At 36.4% G+C, this 20,882-nt stretch overlaps 1 protein-coding gene across 1 annotated transcript; it reads right to left on the minus strand.

Moving 5' to 3' along the window:
• Positions 1–1,355: 1,355 nt before the first annotated feature.
• On the minus strand, positions 1,356–14,860 carry LOC132556886 (probable acyl-CoA dehydrogenase 6). Its single transcript, XM_060221342.1, has 9 exons — positions 14,708–14,860; positions 12,923–13,043; positions 8,685–8,814; positions 5,586–5,692; positions 5,086–5,253; positions 4,795–4,968; positions 3,146–3,307; positions 2,094–2,244; positions 1,356–1,633 (listed from the first exon to the last, which is right to left on the minus strand). Exons 1-9 carry the CDS (start codon positions 14,858–14,860, stop codon positions 1,501–1,503), a joined length of 1,299 nt encoding a protein of 432 aa, XP_060077325.1. The 3' UTR covers positions 1,356–1,500.
• Positions 14,861–20,882: the final 6,022 nt, after the last annotated feature.

Consider the following 20,882-nt stretch of genomic DNA (forward strand, 5'->3'; position numbering starts at 1 on the left):
GTTGTGCTTGTTAATTAGACAAGTAGAAACCAACTAACAGACAACACAAAGTTGTGCTTGTTAATTAGACAAGTAGAAACAAAGGAACAGACAACACAAAGTTGTGCTTGTTAATTAGACAAGTAGAAACAAACTAACAGACAACACAAAATTGTTCTTGCAAATTAGACGAATAGAAATAAATTAACAGACAACACAAAGTTGTGCTTGTTAATTAGATGAATAGAAACCAACTAACAGACAACACAAAATTGTTCTTGCAAATTAGACGAATAGAAATAAATTAACAGACAACACAAAGTTGTGCTTGTTAATTAGATGAATAGAAACCAACTAACAGACAACACAAAATTGTTCTTGCAAATTAGACGAATAGAAACAAATTAACAGTGCTGACAGCAGTTTTTAGCCTCCTATGGTTCAGTGTTAACAAAGTGTTGACAGCAGTTCAGTCTCCCATGGTTTGGTACAGTGTTGACAAAGTGTTGACAGCAATTTACAGTCTCCCTTGGTTTGATACAGTGTTAACAAAATCTTGACAGCAGTCCACAGTCTCCCATGGTTTGGTTCAGTGTTAACAAAGTGTTGACAGCAGTCCACAGTCTCCCATGGTTTGGTACAGTTTTAACAAAGTGTTGATAGCAGTCCACAGTCTCCCATGGTTTGGTTCAGCGTTAACAAAGTGTTGACAGCAGTCCATAGTCTCCCATGGTTTGGTACAGCGTTAACAAAGTGTTGACAGCAGTCCACAGTCTCCCATGGTTTGGTACAGTTTTAACAAAGTGTTGACAGCAGTCCACAGTCTCCCATGGTTTGGTTCAGTGTTAACAAAGTGTTGACAGCAGTCCATAGTCTCCCATGGTTTGGTACAGCGTTAACAAAGTGTTGACAGCAGTCCACAGTCTCCCATGGTTTGGTACAGTGTTAACAAAGTGTTGACAGCAGTCCACAGTCTCCCATGGTTTGGTACAGCGTTAACAAAGTGTTGACAGCAGTCCACAGTCTCCCATGGTTTGGTTCAGTGTTAACAAAGTGTTGACAGCAGTCCACAGTCTCTGCCAGTTAGGTACATTAGGTACAGTAGAGCGATTTCTCTTTATCATTTTTACATGATCAAATGTCATTAACTTAGTCTATATTAAAAAATCATAGTACATAAGATAGCATGGCTCATTAACAGAGACTCCTTGTCAACCCAGAGAAATAGTGGAGCAAGTTCTGGTGCTTATTATGAAAATAACACAAAGAATAGTCTTTCATGAATTGAACCAAATACAACGACTGATCCTTAATTAAATCTGATAATTCACAGTATTACAAAAAGAGTGTATATGAATTACCAAACATATCACCTGATCAAGTTACCCGCAGGGTTTAAAGTAACTGGTAAATCCTTATAGATATATATACAACTGCAACCTGAAAGACAATTCTCGCAGCTATTACTGAAATATAGATTGTCGTTATTGTCAAAATCACAGTTAGAAAGATTAGTTCTTTTCAGGAACCTGTATTTTCCTTCCTAGACTCTTTTGACTTCTTTTGAATTTTTGGCAAAATGCCCATGTATTTACATATGATTGACAACATAACTTCATCAGCCCCACCTCCAATAGACAGAAGACGGAAATCCCTGAAAACAAAATTAAACTAATTGTTAACAAAAACCCAATTAACATGGCTTAATAGTTGTTGAATATATTAATTATTGAATAGATTTATAAGTACCTTATTACCCTATTGAAAGCTTTATTAATGGACACACTTGTTATGTTCATTACTCGAGTTTAACATAACAGAACGTATGCTTGTGGTGATGCTGATATGCGAGACACATTACTGAGCCTAATTGAAAAATCAGCTTATGTCTCTGTCATCCATTCTGAAGTAATAGTGATAAACAGATTGTCTATGAGTTGATATAAAGATAAGCATCGGACAATGCACCATGACAAGCAGAGCTGAGAATATGTCTCATTCTAATGAGTAATACCTTATTATGTATTAAATATGGCACAATAGACTTGAAACATAAACAACCAGACAGGCTAAATTTGATGACATTGCTGACCTCAATCTTGGCTGACTAATACCTGTAAAATCTGCTGATTAGAACCTCATTAGTGAATCCCATGCCTCCCCAAAACTGTAGACATCCATCAGTGACTTCTTGAGCCAGTCGTCCACACTTTAGTTTACACATGGAGGCTAGCATGGTCACATCATTACCTTCAATATACTGGCCTGAAAATATTGAAGAATTAGACTCCCAGATATAAGTTTACGAAGGCATGACACTGGACAATGGGGCATCGCAATAGGTCACAAAGTGACCTAACAATAGGCATTTTTGTTCAGGAAAATTATGATTGCACAATCATGTTACACAGTCCCGCAGGTGGCCCCAGAGTACCCAGTAAGTCATGCAGATATACAAAAATGTCTTCAGTCTCACCTGAATAACAATCCATATCTCAGTTGTATTCCACATCCTTTTATAAACTTACTTCAAATTAATTGCAATCATGATTTGCATTAAAATGATACAAAGTTGCTGAAGCAAGACTTAAAAGACAGCTGATAGCAAATTATGATGAAATCTTTGTTATATATAGGAAACTTATGAGTATTATCAGATAAGATTTTGAAATGAAAATGAAATTATCTGTCATTTAATATCTGGTGTGAAGCAAGTACTAATAGGGTGTGCAGCATTTCATGACAACAATAGGCACAGTAATTATCCAGATGGGGTCAGACTATTTACAGGATCAAGGGAAAGAATAATTTCAGTGGTGTTTATGTAATATTGGATAGCGGCCCTTGGATTGAACTGGAAGTAGATGTCCTTTATGTAGTAGGCTAGTGCAAATCTACTCTGAATTCTAACAAACAAGCATTATTTTTGGTTAAAAAGTCATATGTAAAATGAGGTTTTGTAGTACAGTGAAAAGATGAAGTCCGGTCGGTTTGTTTATTGTAGAGTAGGCTACGGGAATGGTCGTAGATTGGATTGTTTTCCACAAAATTAATGTACACTGACCTTCAAACGATAGACAGGGCTTAGGTAATAACTTGTGTAATCAGGAAATGAATTAATAAGATAGTTCATATGACTGAATTTCTAAGAGAAATAACTACTTACCAACTGCACGGTACAACATGGAACGGACAGCCTCCACTTCTGTGGCAAGCTCTGCCAGACGAAAGTGGACCACTTGGTTGTGGAGAATGGGTTGTCCAAACGCCTTCCTCTGGCTAGTGTACTCTGCTGTCATAGCAATACACTTCTCCAGGGCCAACACAACTGTAAATCAGAGATATTGTTTTTATTTAGCAGTTTTAGCTTACTACACCATGATAAACTGGAAATTGAACAGCTGTGGTAACGCACAACACATCAAAACTTAGTGTGAATGTTGTGCATACATTGTGTGCATATTGTCTGCACACACACACACATACACACACACACACCCTCATACACACACACACCCTCACACACACAAACACACACACACACCCTCATACACACACCCTCACACACATACAAACACACACACACACACACCCTCACCCTCTCCCTCACACACACACACACTATACAGTATCTACCACACAACTGTGCGATAGGATGATACATTCTATGCACTTTAGTTAAAATGTTGGCTACTATTACAGATCGAAAAACTAAAACAGAAAACTTGTGTAGTTATGACTAAATAGCCATCACAAGTATATAAAATTTCATTGGTGATTATAAAAGCCATTTATTGGTGATTATAAAAGTCATTTTTTATTTAACAGTTTTCGAAATAACACCAGATCCTGTAGTGACTAGTCTTCCTATTGTATAGTTTCACACCTCAGGAAATGGCAAGTAGTATGTCTTCTCCATAACATCTTACCTGTATATGGTTATATGCCTGACAGGTCCAAATCCATACTTGCTACCCCTTCCGTGGTAACAAATACCACACTTATCACTTACCTGAGTATGTATTTTTTGTTTACAAAATGATAGAATAATGATGGTCATGTGTGGGACTTTGTCAACAAAATACTTTTAATTACAAGTGCATATAACTATTAAGACTGTATCAGATAGATCTGCAGGTGTCCAAGCTGGATGCGGTCGTATATTGTCTTCTCCTTCTGTCCGTCCATTTCTTGTGTATGCAACTCCTCCTAAACTAATAAGATTTTCATGAAACTTGCTCAATGCCACTACTACAATGGGTAGATGTGCATGAACGGGCGATTTTTGGTTCTTTGATTTATGATTTATGACATTTTCAATTTTGTTTCTGTAGCTTGCTCTTAGTGGATTTTTATATTTTGTGGCGGCGTATATTGTCTCCACAGCACTCTTGTTTTTATTTAGAAAAGAAATAAAGCCTATCACATACTTATCTGTAAATCATTTCTAAATGTATATCAGCTACTATAGAATCATACATCTGTGCAACAGAACCACACAATGCACAGATGTAGGATAGCTTATTTAGTCCAGTTTCCCTATTGTGTGCACATTGTGCAGACATCGTGCACACGTCGTACATTGTGTAATGTTGTGTGATCTCACAACTATAACATATCAGTTATCAGAAATCTCATGAAATCATTTCCATTATTTCTGTACCAGTTACAAATACTAACATAAATCTTTAAACTTACATGGAGTTTGGAAAAACACTCTTCAGTAAAAAATATTGTTTTAAATACTATATAATTCATAGAATTGAATGCCTACTTAATTTTAAGTAGTTCAGTATCTCCGTGGTAAGAGATTACCTGCTGCTGTAGCCGTTAATCGTTCTTGTTGGAATTGTAACATTTGATAGGTGAATCCCATTCCTTCTTCTCCGATGATGTATTTGGCTGGCACTCGTACATCCTCTAGGTATACCTGAGCTGTGTCAGAGCTCCTCATTCCCATCTTATCTATTTTTCGAGCTAATTTCACTCCTACAAGACAATACATATAACTTCAGCAAGATATATTATGTATTTTGCTTCATAAGAGCTTATCTTTGATTTCTTTGTAACCTTTTAAGATCATAATGAGGAGACAGATATTTGTACCTGGTAAATCCATAGGAAGACAGATAAGGGATTTGTTTTCATATACAGAGCCCTGGGAAGTATTGGCTAATAGACACATCCAGTCAGCCTGGAATGCATTGGTGATCCACATCTTCCCTCCATTGATAACAAGATCGTCTCCATGTGTTACTGCTTTTGTTTGTATACCTGTAAAAAAGACAAATCTTTAAGTGCAGGTAAGAATGAACAAGGGAATCATTTCATTGTTGCTGAGAGCTGAGTTTCTACCTGCAGTACTAAGGTCTGACATCAGACATTTCCACACCCTATGATGTCAGTAAAAAGACAGTAAGCATTAAATGAAACATTATGTCTATGCAGATGAGAACAGTCACTTTATATATACCTACTTCCTGGTAGTAATCAGTAGGAACAGATGAGACCATTGATTGTATATATACCTACCCCTCTCTCATTCAATACTTAAATCAGTATTTCAGGGACAGGTTGATTCTTTCTGATAGTGATATTGCACTTACTTGCTACATCTGACCCCGAGCCAACCTCACTGACCCCTAGACAAGCTACTTTGTCTCCAGACACTGACGGTGCTAGAAATTCCTTCTTTAACTCATCACTTCCAAACCTACAGAAAAAAAACTAGGTGCATATATATGTTTGAGAAACACTACGCTCCAAATGTAAGCCATTCACGACAGCAATGAAACATGAGGGCATGGAAAGTCAACAGAAAGGCAATTTTGCTTCACATCATTTTGTTTAAATCTAATAGTGGAAATTCAAGCTCAGTAGGTCTGGCAAATGCTAATGGATTTAGAGCTATATCAAACATATAAAGATCTCACTGATATAAAGCAATAAACATGTATCAAATGTGACTGTAAAAATCCAAATCATTTCAGAAATCATCTATCTTTGGGATTTTAAAATCACATATTACTTTGGCAGATGTTTACAGATTAAATTGACCAAAATATCAAACCCTCCATGATTTCACTTATATGAAGCAATTTACCAAATTTGATAAAATTGAAGGTTATTTGACAGATACAAAAAAATCGTTAAGAATTTTGAAGGCCCATCAATTTATCAAATCAAATTCAACTGAGATCTTTTTAATATAAAGTGTGAAGTAATTTTGGTTCGAATCTGTTAGTAAAAAGGTCATTTTATATGCATGCTCTTATCTTCAGAAATATGAAACCCTTATCTGTTAACATTGAAAGGTAAAGTCTAAGTAATGTGCAGAGAAACAGACAGACTAACAGGCATCAGACAATATGACCTCTAATCCTCAATCATGGAGGGCATAAAGATACATACATTTATGTTGTTTAATAATCAAAGGTCCAATGGGCCTATATTGCTGTCTTGCCCTGCTATGCAGCATATAAAGAGATAAGATTAACTACTAGAAGAGTTTATCCTGACAAATAACTTTCATTCCAAACATCCCAAGTTCTCTTGGTGATGTAAGCAATAGTACACCGGGCCTAATCGAATTACATCTGTTCCAAGCCAAACAAGATAACAAGAGTAATGCCAACATTACAAAGCTCAACTCAAATTGTTTTTTTACTACAGTTCACAATAGTATTAGAGGGTGGGAGTGCCAATTGCAATATACTTCAATTTTATCAGAAAACATTCCAATATATTGCAAATTATTTTTACATCAAACTAGTTGTATGCATAAATAGATTTCAATGCAAAAAAGCACAAAAAAGACAAAACAAATTTTTGTAATTGTTCAATTATTTCAGTTTTGTTAGAATAGTTTCTTGTTGATTTACGTCCTATTAACAGCCTAGGTCATTTAAGGACATGGCCAGGTTTAATGTGGGTAGTGGAAGAAAGCCTAAGTACTCAGACAACCAGAGGGATCTTGGCACCAATCATTGTCTGATCTTTAGCTGTTCTTTAAAAGTTGGATCTTTTCCTTACTTTTCTCTTCTCTATCCAGTTTTTGTTCTTAATCATACGAAATTTGAATATTCATCTAAGAAATAACAATAATAGTCTTTAATTGCCAAATCCAAGATGTTTGCCTGTCAGCCATTTTGTTTCACTCGTAAGTCCCAAAATCAAACACACAACTAAAGACCTAGAGGAATCTGCATATGAATTTTGAGAAAGATTCATCTAGTACATAACATTGTAATAACAAACTTTCATTGTTGAAATCCAAGATGGCTGGCTGTCGGTCATCTTGTTTTTCTAATCTGTCTCAAAAACAAAATAACGTAACAAGCCTCGAACCTGCGACCCAGAGGAGGAAGGCTAATACCTGATATCTTTCAAATCTTGCATGATAATCTTAATACTAGATTTGACATAAAAACCACTTTAACCCATTGAAGAAATAGTTAACCCCTAGAGACACCCTGAAACCAAATATCAGTATCTTTGTCTGTCATAGCAGGTCTGTCTGTAATTCAGTGTAGTTCTGCAAGTACCTGTCAGTCATATGGCAGGTCTGTCTGTAATTCAATGTAGTTCTATCAGTACCTTTCAGTCATGTGGCAGGTCTATCTGTAATTCAGGGCAGTTATACATCCACCTGTCAGTCAAACGGCAGGTCTATCTGTAATTCAGGGCAGTTCTACAGATACCTGTCAGTCAATTAGCAGGTCTATCAGTAATTCAGTGTAGTTCTATATGTACCTGTCAGTCATGGCAGGTCTATCAGTAATTCAGTGTAGTTCTATATGTACCTTTCAGTCATGGCAAGTCTATCAGTAATTCAGTGTAGTTCTATATGTACCTGTCAGTCATGGCAGGTCTATCAGTAATTCAGTGTAGTTCTATATGTACCTGTCAGTCATGGCAGGTCTATCAGTAATTCAGTGTAGTTCTACATATACCTGTCAGTAATGGCAAGTATATCAGTAATTCAGTGTAGTTCTACATGTACCTGTCAGTCATGACATGTCTATCTGTAATTCAGTGTAGATCTATGTGGACGTGTCAGTCATATGGCAGGTCTGTTTGTGATTCAATGTAGTTCTATCAGTACCTTTCAGTCATGTGGCAGGTCTATCAGTAATTCAGTGTAGGTCTACCAGTACCTGTCAGTTATATGGCAGGTCTATCTGTAATTCAGTGTAGTTCTACATGTACCTGTCAGTCATATGGCAGGTCTATCTGTAATTCAGTGTAGTTCTACATGTACCCGTCGGTCATATGGCAGGTCTATCTGTAATTCAGTGTAGTTCTACATGTACCTGTCAGTCATATGACAGGTCTATCTGTAATTCAGTGTAGTTCTACATGCTCCTGTCAGTCATGGCAGGTCTATCTGTAATTCAGTGTAGTTCTACCAGTACCTATCAGTTATATGACTGCTCTATCTGTAATTCAGTGTAGTTCTACATGTACCTGTCAGTCATGGCAGGTCTATCTGTAATTCAGTGTAGGTATATATGTTAGTCAGAATGGTTCTACCTGTTAATCAGGCAGGTTCTACTTGTCACTCAGAAATGTTCTGTTAATTATTGAAGTTATATAGCTGGATCAAAAAGTTTGAAAATGAATATTTTACCCTTGCATGTAAGAACATATATGCTCTCGATCTTTCAAAGAGTTAGCTCTTCATTGAGGATCAAGTTCTAATGCACCTTGCTAGAGCAGGAGTAGCCATGTCTGTCTGTACACAAATTGCCATTGGTATTGCTCCACAGTTGATAGAACCAAGCTCCTCGGCTACTGCTATACTGTAGGTATAGTCTAGTCCCAAACCACCATACTCTAGTAATAAACATAAGCATACTACTTCAACATAATTACAAAGTCAGCAGGACCATACATAATTAAAACCTCAAACCCCATTTAAGGATATGCTTATATTAAATTGATAATAAACCAAACCCACTTGTCAACTCACTGAAACTACTGAAAGTGGTCTAGTGTCAGCATTAACCTTAATTTATCAACTGATGACCACCAATTACATCAATTATGAGACATATTGTACAGATCAAGCACCTTGTTATCCCAGATGAACTCCTTTTGGATGCATGTACACATGGACAGATGAGTGCATGCACACACAAATCACACTTAATCCTACATTTCCAAAAACAGGGTAGGTATTCATATCACCTGATTCTGTGGACAGTCATTCGTAGAAATTACAGTGTAAAGGGGTTTCAAAATAATTGAGGAATGACAAGTATATGGAAAATATATAATTTTACTTATAAATACCATGTCAATAATGGCACCACTTTGTTCAACTCTGACTCAGCTGTCTCAATTATTCATAGAAATTGTAACCTCATTGTAATAAAAAAAAGTGAAAGACGTCATCATTTGGTGTAAACAAGCTGAGAATCTGTTAACTTTATAATTGTCCTGTGTACTGTAATACTTTGATCTGAAACTCAGATGTAATATACTTACTTCAACATAACAAAGCATTTTCATGTTTAATAATACTTTTAGGATATGGATTTGGTAAAGAGAGTTTTATATTTAGAAGTAGCAATGATTTTCTTGTTCATTAAACAAGAACATGTAGCTGTCAAGTTCCTACAGGTTTTATATATAAGCCAATACTGACTAAACAAGTAGGTGGTATCATTTTATTGTACATCACGTCTTTGTATGATTGCCTGTATTTGTCCGAAGTAACTAACCAATTCCAGATACTCCCATTCAATCATTATTTATTATTGATAGTTTTCTAAAATACATGGAAACATTACACACTGGATTCTTGATGATGATTGAAAGCAGTGTTTAAAATCATAAATAGATGATGTATGCCTTAATTAACAATCATCAAGCTATAAAAACAATTAATAAATCAGGTAGGTGTATCAATGACAACAGCCAGGGAAGTGGAGATTTTCTTAATTCATTCTATACTTGTCAACCAGTTTTGTCGTCCCCGGCTTTATCAGGGCAGCGATTTCAACTCCCCTAGGGTATCTAAACTGTGGCATCCTCTCTGCTAACAAGAGAGCCGTGGACCCAATATACGCCGCCACAAAATATAAAGATCAGGATAAAATGACATAAATCTTACAAAAATCAAAGAACCAACAAATCGCCCCTTCATGCACATCAACCCATTGTAATCGTGACATTGAGCAAGTTTCATGAAATCTGATGATTAGTTTAGGAGGAGTTGCGTTCACAAGAAATGGACGTACGGACGGACGTACGGCGGGGGTTATGGACACACAGACGGATAGACGAAGAAGATGACGCCAATATACGACCGCCTCCGGCGGTATTTAAAAATAGTATATCTACTATTATGACTTATACAATTGCAAGTTTGATAACTCTGATACACATACATGTAGAAGGTAATTAAAGAGTTGTATTAGTTTGTATATGTCCTCCTCTAACTACATCATAAATCAATTATTAACATTGTAATTGAAATGGTATATCCATCACATTTAGTAGTTTATCAACATTAGACTGAACGCTGGTCAAAGATCATCTAGACATATTGTTGATGTGACTGAACGCTGGTCAGTGTTCACCTAGACATTGTTGATGTGACTGAACGCTGGTCAGTATTCACCTAGACATATTGTTGATGTGACTGAACGCTAGTCAGTGTTCATCTAGACATATTGTTGATGTGATTGAACGCTGGTAAGTGTTCAACTAGACATTGTTGATGTGACTGAACGCTGGTCAGTGTTCACCTAGACATATTGTTGATGTGACTGAACGCTAGTCAGTGTTCATCTAGACATATTGTTGATGTGACTGAACGCTGGTAAGTGTTCACCTAGAGATATTGTTGATGTGACTGAACGCTGTGCAGTGTTCATCTTGACATATTGTTGATGTGACTGAACGCTGGTCAGTGTTCACCTAGACATATTGTTGATGTGACTGAACGCTAGTCAGTGTTCATCTAGACATATTGTTGATGTGATTGAATGCTGGTCAGTGTTCATCTAGACATATTGTTGATGTAGATGCTGACACATAGTTTTATATTGATTGTCCCTTATTTCTATTCCCTCATCACGTTCAGAAGTATTTGGCCTAGATCCTGATGTCTGTGAGGTGTCGTTGCTAATGGCAAGGTCCTCTTTCAAAACTGCAAAACTGGTAAACAAATTCCTATTAAATAAAGAAAACCTCCATTCCCTTGGCTGTTGTCATTGATACATATACTTCATTTTTCCTTTTGCTCAATCACTCTGCATATCATTGGGTATCCAGCTGAGGCGTGAAAGAACTCACAAACCATCCAACCAGAACTATCGTCGTTGACTGTATTACCCAAATTCATATTATTAAATAGCAGTAGTATTGGGAACAATTATTAAATGACTCAAACATTTCAGCATACTTTATCTTACCAGTAATGGCAATTAAAAAACAAGAGTGCCGTGGACACAATATACCCGCCACAAAATATAAAGATCAAGATTGGTCCTTTTAATTATCGCTTTTAACCTGTCTGTATACATAAGCTCAAAATGAAGTCTTTGAGACCAGTTAACTTACCGGGAAGAGACAGGGACCTGAGCAAGTTTCGTGAAAATCTGATGATTAGTTTAGGAGGAGTTGCGTTCACAAAGCTCCACTAAGAGCAAGCTACATATACAAAGTTGAAAATGGCATAAATCTTACAAAAATCAACGAACCAAAAAATCGCTCCTTCATGCCCATCTATCCATTGTAGTAGTGACATTGAGCAAGTTTCATGAAAATCTGATCATTAGCTTAGGAGGAGTTGCGCTCACAAGAAATGGACGTATTGACGGACGTACGGATGGATGGACAGACGGAGAAGATGACGCCAATATACCACCGCCTCTGGCGGCGTATAACAAAAAAGAAAAACAACATTACTGTAAAAGTTCAGCTCATTAGCACCAGTGGAACTGAAATAGTTGATTTTATCAAAATGTGCTTTTAAAGATGTAGGTAATTGTGACCATATTAGATTTCAGATCAATATAACACTTGGCCAGTAGGCCTACCTTCTCTTGGTCATTACAGGTAAATTTCTTTAAACATGAAATGAAACCACGATCACACAATCATGTTACAAGATGGCTGCCGTGGCTGCCACTTTGAACTTTTGACAAGACCAAAAGATAAACAACATTTTGATGGCACTATTTCCTTAATATCCCCACCATTTTCAGCCAAATAGAACCTGTGAAACTGAGGAAAAAGTATGTATTTTTCAAGATGGTAGCCATAATGATTTTCGGATTTACCTGAAAAATAACAAGATAGTTGAATTCTACAGATAGAACTTAAGAAGAATTTAATGTAAAAAGTTTATACACAGTCGTAAGACTTGATATCTAAAGGTCATTCTGACACTTCAGGACAGATATTGACAAAACATTTATTTCTGTAAACTTACATTGTCCTGATAGATGAATGCTTTCAAAAGCTTAATAAGCTACTTCTCTTATTGCTCTCTGCCCCACTTAACTCTTACGATCATGCTGGAACCCAAACTTGGTCAAAATTATTTCATTACAACAGAAGAAAATTGATAAAGAATATTCAGTTCTATTCCTCATTAAGATGTTGATGTTTCTTACCAAATTCAATCAAGAAAAAAAGGAAAAATCCAATGCTTACTTGTTAATACCATAATATAGCATTAGACCTGTATCGTGTAAATTTGATGAATGACAAATGGGTAAGCTTAATGGTCCTTTAGATTGCAAAGATGTGCTTAAAGTAAAACAAATACAACTTCTTTTGATCTAATGTATTGTATCAAGATTACAAAATATCAACATAGACTGTGACTCAGTATTCTTTAAATTTCAGAAAAATGTACATCACAATATTCTACAAAAATCGTTTACTCGATTAAATTTCGCTTAAAGATTTTTTTTTAATTAAGCACCTGTTGGCTTTGATACGCCTAAAAGGCCAGCATCTCCTAGAGTCTTGAAGACCTGTTTGGCTGGAAACTGTCCCTCTGCCTCCCACTGATCAACATTTGGATTAATATCCTTGTCAATAATCTGTACCAATATAGAAACACAATTCCAGTCTCAGTTCCATCCTTAAGATAATATCTTCGAACTAATAAACATGGTTATAGAATATTTTAACGTGCAGCCTAGCTTTGTAAACGGCGGGTAAGTCTCTGATTCCTTGCAGAGATACTAGCTAACAAATGCCGATATATACATATAGTGTGTAACAGCAAACTCTACCTGAGTTAACAATAAAACTAACGAACGAAATAGTATTCACATGGACTGCTGTCCCGACACAGACTGTTCTGACTAGCATGTGAGCTTGAGTGCAAGCTCGACACCCAGTGACTTCACCAACTACTGAACTAGTCGCCGAGCAATCCTTGCTCGTGTTCCTCGTTCGGGCTCTTACCTAACCCTATAGCTACCTACCCACAGTCAAAAGTCCAAGCTTCTGCGAGAACAAACAGCCCTCGCACCAGCTTGATAAGCGGTTTCGGAAAAGCCACTATTTCAGACTTTCATACACCAACTGTTACAAATAACTATGTTACGTAATTTGTAAGAAGTCTTTCATCGTCTGTGTATCTTTGAAAGCTTCATTAACAGTCAGTATAACAGTGTTCTGAATCACTTCATTAGGTGTGACAATCGTTGGTATTTAATTTACCAACAATGATGCATACTAAAATATTCACATAGTACAGAATACCTTTCCATACCTTACTACAGAATTATAAACATTTGTATTAATCGACAAAAATCATTAGATGGACGAATTAACCAATATGCAATTAGCTATAAGTCATATTCAAGGCACGTAACTCTTATATTTCCAATTCCATTACATTACCCACGCCTCCGACTTATACGTCCCGCATAACGATCATTAACAAATTATTTTCATTCTTTTTAAACAACCGACAAAGAAAAAAAACCCGATAAAAAAAAAAAACTTGATCATGAAATACAGTCAACAATAGTCCTGATTTAAGAAAGATATAGTGTCCCAAATTCTGCACCCAGCAGGTATGGACGTAGTATATATGGGACGTAACTCTTACACTTCAATTTCCATTACAATATCATATATTTCTCTTCTCAGAATCATTAGTTCTTGAAACAAACATGATCAATTATTAAAGTACAAGATTTTTTTTAAATTACCCAGAAGCTGTTGATTAAGTACATTATTTTCCATTTTATACTGATGTAGCCAAAACATAACAATGTACCGGCATACGACCACCATATAAATTATGTGACTGTCGAATCGGAAATTTTGTGGAGGTTGTCCTGTTACTTAGTGGCGTCCGCCAGACAATTATGTAAGTGGCATTACTTTTTCCAGTAGCCACGAGCTCTAGAGTTTTTTACAAATTCATGTTTCGCTAGGTGGTAATATTTCTTAAACAATTAATGTTTACGTTATTTTAAACGCTCGACTCCTAAAGTGTTTATTTAGAGTTTATTTAGAATTTATCTAGGATACATGATGGACGCAGACTAACTAGCCTCTATGTCCATGTCAATATTTAACACTATACTAGAGGGATTTTGATTAATTGATATATAATATCAGTTAATAACAACAGCACAATAGATCCTGTATTTCTAAACATCCTAGAAACCTTGCGTCTCGAATTTCCGAACTTTGGACTTAACTAGTCTGACGGGTTCTGTGTGTGTGTTGTGACAAATCAAACCTTTCTGAGAGTGTCCTGCATCTGTTTTTGGTCTGAGTTGTAAATGCTCTCCTTCGTACCAGCAGTAACTGACATCCAACGGTTCCCCTGCCATAATGCTGGTCTCAAAACATTCACCAGCCTACGTAAACACACTTTCGAAACGCAACGCATTTCGTCGACCTAAATTTTCCTTCGATCCGTCTGTTTTTACCTCTTACGGGGTTAAATATTTCGTTGCTGTTTGATTGGTCAATACATAATTAATTAAAATAAACTCAGGAAATCGGTCCTGTTGTATTGCAGTAATTTTTTGCAATATATCATATATTGTGAGATCATATATGCAATGTAAAGCTTCGATATACAACGCCCATTTTCTACAGGTGTCGGGGTCACAAACCTTAAGATGGCTTGTCAGCGAAACAAAGCAACTTTTTCACAATCCACCACGTGGCCAAAGGTGGTGCTTTTTGGCAACTATTACACAGGTATGCGTTAATCAACGGGTAATGCGTGAGGGCAATGCAACATGCAATTATTCTGGAATCTGGAATAGACGTAAAATTTAATGAAAAGGAGCAGGTCTTGCCTGAAGACCGCGACACAAGACGCAGATACATAGATATTATATTAGATCACCTGTAGTTTATAAAGGAAAATGACATTTTAGCACGATTTGTATATCTGTTTTGCATTAGATCAAATGTGGTAAGACTTTATTAGCATGTGATGCAGCTTGATGTCATGCACGTGTTGACCTGGACTGACCCCCAGGGGTAGTGCGCGTGGCCGAAAAAGGTCACAAAATGAGATTAAAAAAATCTTCCCATTTCCCGAAGAATCAACCCTATGCATGAATGGAAGGGTCCTAAAGATACTCTACCAAAGTTGTAAATTTCATGACCCCAGGGTCTCCCATTTGGCTATAGGAAGGGGGTAAAGTTTACTTTATGTTATATAGGAAAATGGCATTTTGAGTATAATTTGTTTATCTTTCATTGGAAATAAAAACGTTGTTAGAATTGTAAGTATAATTGTATAAGATGATAGTTAGATGCTATTACATACTGACAATGACTGACATCCAGGGGATGATGGGCATGGCCAAAACAGGGTCATATTGACTAAAGGGTCTTATGTTGCTTTAATTACTGTGGCTGACCATAAGGGGCTGTTGGCTTGATCAAAAAGGATAAAAAGGTCCAAATAGGATCAAATTTCAAAACTCTTTTCAATACCAAAATATTGTAGAACCAAATATTCTTCATAAATGGATTAGTCCGAGTGTAAACTTCTTTCCCAATACAAATAGCGTTTCTCATTTTCTCTTTTCTATATTGCACATTAATTCCAATTGTTTCACTTAGTACGTCACTCAGGTAACCGTTTAGACTGGGATCTTGCAATATATATAATATCTAACTATAAATCAGATTTATTAATGCAGGCCCAAAATTTTGATATCCACCGCAGTCTTTCAATGCATACACAATGATTTATTACTGAGAGGAGATACTTTTGACTGAGGTGTTAAAGATCTGAAGGGAGAAGTACTATAAAATGTAATGACTGGCTCACTACAAATGAATGACAATTGAAAGGTCACCGGCAATGAAGATAAAAGAATAATTTTTCATGAAAAATCATTAGATAATTTCTTTAAAAAGTGATCCGTGAATTGTGTGTTAATGCACAGATAGCACTATTTCTACCTGTAAACACATGAGAAAGTTAAAATTCTATTTCCTTCTTGTAGTCAATTCAGTGATGGCAACCATCTTCTCACTTTTTTCAGATTATGTTTTTTTAAAGTAAAATGGTTGTAACCTAAACATAAAGTGTTTGTTTATTGCAATATTCATCACATTATTCATTACTGTTAAGTCTTAAATGCCCTTGGCTACCTAAGTACATCACACCTAACCGCCAGGAAAATCACCTGGATAAGGAAGTAGGACGGCCAGCTTTTCCTGTATTACACAATAGTCCATGTGCTGAGTCGAAAATTGGTACCAAAATGGGAAAAACTCTACCTATGTTTTTCTGAAAGTACAATATCTCTGGACTATGAAACCACTTGATAGCAATCCAGAACTCACAGCTTAATGGTAGTAATTCGCCTTTGAAGTTGGCATGTCAAGTTTTGCATTTGTACTTCTGTATAACTCAAAATTGGGGTAGGGGAAATATAAACTCAATTATCTTCTGTTCTAAAAAGTGTATAATAACATTTCACCACTCACAATGATTGTCGTGATGGGTTATACATGGTGATATATCAATTACGCAAATAAGGTTGATAATTAGGTCACTAGAGGTCAAAAGGTCATGAAAGTTAGGTAAAACTTGAATTTGGCTAAAAAACAATTTTCATTGTTGGAAATAACATTTTAATCATTTGTAATTATCAATTAACCATTTATAAATATTTATAAGTATTTACAAATATGAAATAGTACTTTAATCTCTGTACTAGCAGTTTAATTGTATGCTTTGAGGATAAGTAATTCGTATACCATGATCGATATAAAACATGTTCTATCGGCGCTTTTAAAAATTACCTTTATATATTATTCAAACCTTGTACTGTGCTCATAGAATTCTGTTCATCTAAAGTGTCCCTCTGATGAAAGCTATTTATTCACTATCATCCATATCATAATCTGAAACATCTGAATCTTCATCATTGTCAGTGTTAAAATCTCTTAAATTGTCATCTTCTTCTGGGCCCTGATTTCCACATGTAGTTAGTTTGCACAAATATGTGTACTTCAGTTTGTTCTGAAGGCAACAGCATATCTCTTCAACACACATTCTTTTGCAGTCACAAGACAAAAGCACCATCACAGCATCAGGTGCTGGTAGTCCATCAACCCAGTTGACAACTGACAACTAGGTCATTGCCATCTATGTTCCACCCATTACCTACAGGACTTGGACAGTTGGGTGAAGCGTCAAGAGCTCTTTTCCATACAGCAGATTGGTTATTTGCCCTTTTTGTATGTTGGAGGAGTGTTTCAGAACAGGGTGGGAGCAGCCAAGAATCAATCTCACCCTTTTTAGCCCGGAATATATTGAACTGCATATCATTCAAACTTTCGCCTGGTGCTGCTGTACCGTATAAATCATCAGACAGCTCCTAAAGCTGTCCCAGTAAGGCTAGTGTTTCTCTGTGTGTCCCATTCTTATCAATCAAACGTAGGCACCCTTGCTTTCCCTTTCCAGCAAATGCACTCACTATGTCACACTCAGTGTACGCATGCATACCAATGAGCGCCTTGCATTTAGACTCCCAAAGACCCTGCCGAATTTTTCAGGACATCACAGTACTGTGCGCGCATCTTTGTCCCACATTTAATGTAGATGGGACAGGAAACTTGATCGGCGAATGTGATGCACAGTATGAATACATCAGTATCTTCAGACATAATTACTACGGATTTAGACCCTGTTTTACTGCAATGAGAGGCATGCAAGAGCATCCTCGTATCCGCTTCCTCTTGGGATGATTTGAGGTCATTTACCTCAGACACCGAATTTCCATACTCGATCCGCTTACATGTTTCGCCAACAGTTATATAGAAATCTTTGTCTTTCAATTTGTCCCGTTTGCTTTCTGAGCACCAATCCGATGCCAACAATGCTTGATTCTGTGGTCAGGCGCTATCTGTGCGAACGAAAGCCCTATCTGTGACCCTCGCTTTACTCTCTCTCTGCATTTTGTATTGAGATATCCCGATACACATCAAAGACCACATCAATTCTGTGATTTGACCCATCCTCTCTCAGTGCCATGTTAAGAATTGTGTTGCATGTATCCCCATAACGCATGTTGTTGCCTTCAACTCGCTGAACTAGCGCCATTCCATGGCTGCGTAAAATCGTTTGAACTAGAATTTGAATTCATGTACAAAATCGGCACTTCAGCTTGTTTATAACCCGTGTTTGGTGAAGCATTTCACCCTGAATATTTAACTTGACTGATATAAAGACGAATTCAACCCAAAAGTGATCAATCATTTACAAGGCTTGGCGGGAAACTGCAAAATAAGTGTCATGTGCCCCTAGCGGGAGACGATGGAACTAGTTATACAACAACTGGGCAATATACGCAGCCCCAGCGCCTTTAACATTATCTTTATACTTGGTGCACTCCGAGTATACTATCAAATTGGGCCTACTTTCATTTTCATTGTACCAACACATGGCTAGTGGACCCTATGCTCACACAAATCATGTAAGTCCTGTATAGAATACAACCATGTCTACTCATGTCTATACATGTGCATTTTGATCACACATTTAACTTACTTACCTATCATGATGTTTGTAAGCAATAGCAGTTTGTGGCAACAAGAACACATTCTAAGTTACTTTATGTGAAGGTGTCTTGACATGCTTGAGACAATGGCTGTTATTAGGGTCATTTGGTGAAAGGATTGAACACTGAAGTACCACAGGCACAAAGTCCTGAATATCACAGATGGAAGGAACCACTCCTGTCATAATCTCTCAAAAATGTAATTCACACCCACCTTGCTAAATGTTGTAACCTGTCAAGCTATTGTGAACATGAAAAATTTATGGTGGGCCTAGTGTAGAATAAGAAGGCAATACAAGATTACAAATTATCCTCAAATCCAAATAAATGATATTTAATGGTCTAGGTGAATATTTCTGAGGATAACAAAACATTATAAAACATTTGGACAGCTGTATGAACCTAAAATGATTGAACAAATATAATCCATTTGACCCTTACATTCCACATTAAGTAAATTACGGCCAGGACCTAATAACCTTGACCTTTTGACCTCTAGTGACCTTAATATTAATCTTATTTGCATAATCGATATATCACAATATAGAATATATCAAGACAATCATTTTGAGTGGTGAAATGTTATACACCTTTCAGAACAGAAGATAATTGAGTTTATATTTCCCCTACCCCAATTTTGAGTTATACAGAAGTACAAATGCAGAACTTGACATGCCAACTTCAAAGGCGAATTACTACCATTAAGCTGTGAGTTCTGGATTGCTATCAAGTGGTTTCATAGTCCAGAGATATTGTACTTTCAGAAAAACATAGTTAGAATTTGTCCCTATTTTGGTACCAATATCGCAAAATCTGGCACCCAGCACAAGGACTACAGGGAATGAGTTCATATTTATAGCGCACTATCACCATCATTGAAATTATTTCAAACTTGGTTAGAATTATGAGCAAAGGATGATGGCATTCACATATTGATCCTGACTGACCCCCACGGGTTGATGGGAGGGACCAAAGGGGTCAAATTGACTCAAATGCTTTTTATGGATGGAAGTTTCTGAAGGTGCTTTACCGAAATGGGTCTCGCATTCTTCCTAGGGAGGAAGTTATGACTTAACTATATTTTTATAGGAAAAATGCATTTTTGAGCATAACATTGTTTATTTGTATTGGCAATGGTATACATCTAGTAACACTGGTTTACTATCATCAGTGTCACAATTTCATTTTCATGACACTTGAAATCTACTTACCTTTTAACCTTTATATTACCTCTAGGCGTCTTGTTATAATTCTTTTGTAATAGTGCGAAAAAAAACCTGTTCAAGTTGGAGTGCCTTTAGAATAGAGAAGCCAGAATTATTTTAAACTGCGATTTCTCTTCACCTACCAGTGATATGTTCAAATGCCTATAACAGTTGCCTTTAAGTAAATTTTATAAAATCAGGCAATTTTTATGTACAAGATTACTTAGTAACTAAACTCCACGTTGTATTTTTTATAGGTGATATTTGGAGGCAGGTTGAATGTTTTAACATTCAATATAATGTAGTGATTATGATTTCTTCTCTTGAATTTCAGATTTTGTCTCTATCATTATGAAAAAAGCAAAGCATTTATGAAGTTGAACCTAGTCTCGAAAAATAAAAAGAAAACACAAAGCCTTAATTGAAGAGTATTATACAATCAAGGGCTTACACAGGCAAAACTACCTCTATGTTGCCTCATGCTTTGTGCTAACAAATTGTGATAAAGGATGGGAATTGACATCGGGTGTTGTAGTAAAGTGTCTATGTCATGGCCACACAAACTAAGAGCTCCAAGACCGTCGATACCTAGTCTTAAACAATCTTTGTAGTATCTTCGAGTCTTTACAACTTTTCAGGTCAAACCTATTTTAGATAATATAACTGA

Source organism: Ylistrum balloti, unplaced genomic scaffold, assembly GCF_031769215.1.
Source record: "Ylistrum balloti isolate Yb309-2 unplaced genomic scaffold, AGI_CSIRO_Ybal_v1 Utg370598, whole genome shotgun sequence".
Classification (NCBI taxonomy): domain Eukaryota; kingdom Metazoa; phylum Mollusca; class Bivalvia; order Pectinida; family Pectinidae; genus Ylistrum; species Ylistrum balloti.

Bases quoted from the DNA above. Each gene is read 5' to 3' on its own strand.
- LOC132556886 (XM_060221342.1), bottom strand. From the start codon at position 14,860: ATGCGTTGCGTTTCGAAAGTGTGTTTACGTAGGCTGGTGAATGTTTTG. The intron at 3,308-4,794 runs GTAATCTCTTAC...TCTGATTTACAG, and splicing joins ATTAACGGCTACAGCAGCAG to TTGTGTTGGCCCTGGAGAAG. The intron at 2,245-3,145 runs GTAAGTAGTTAT...CAATATTTTCAG, and splicing joins CATGTTGTACCGTGCAGTTG to GCCAGTATATTGAAGGTAAT.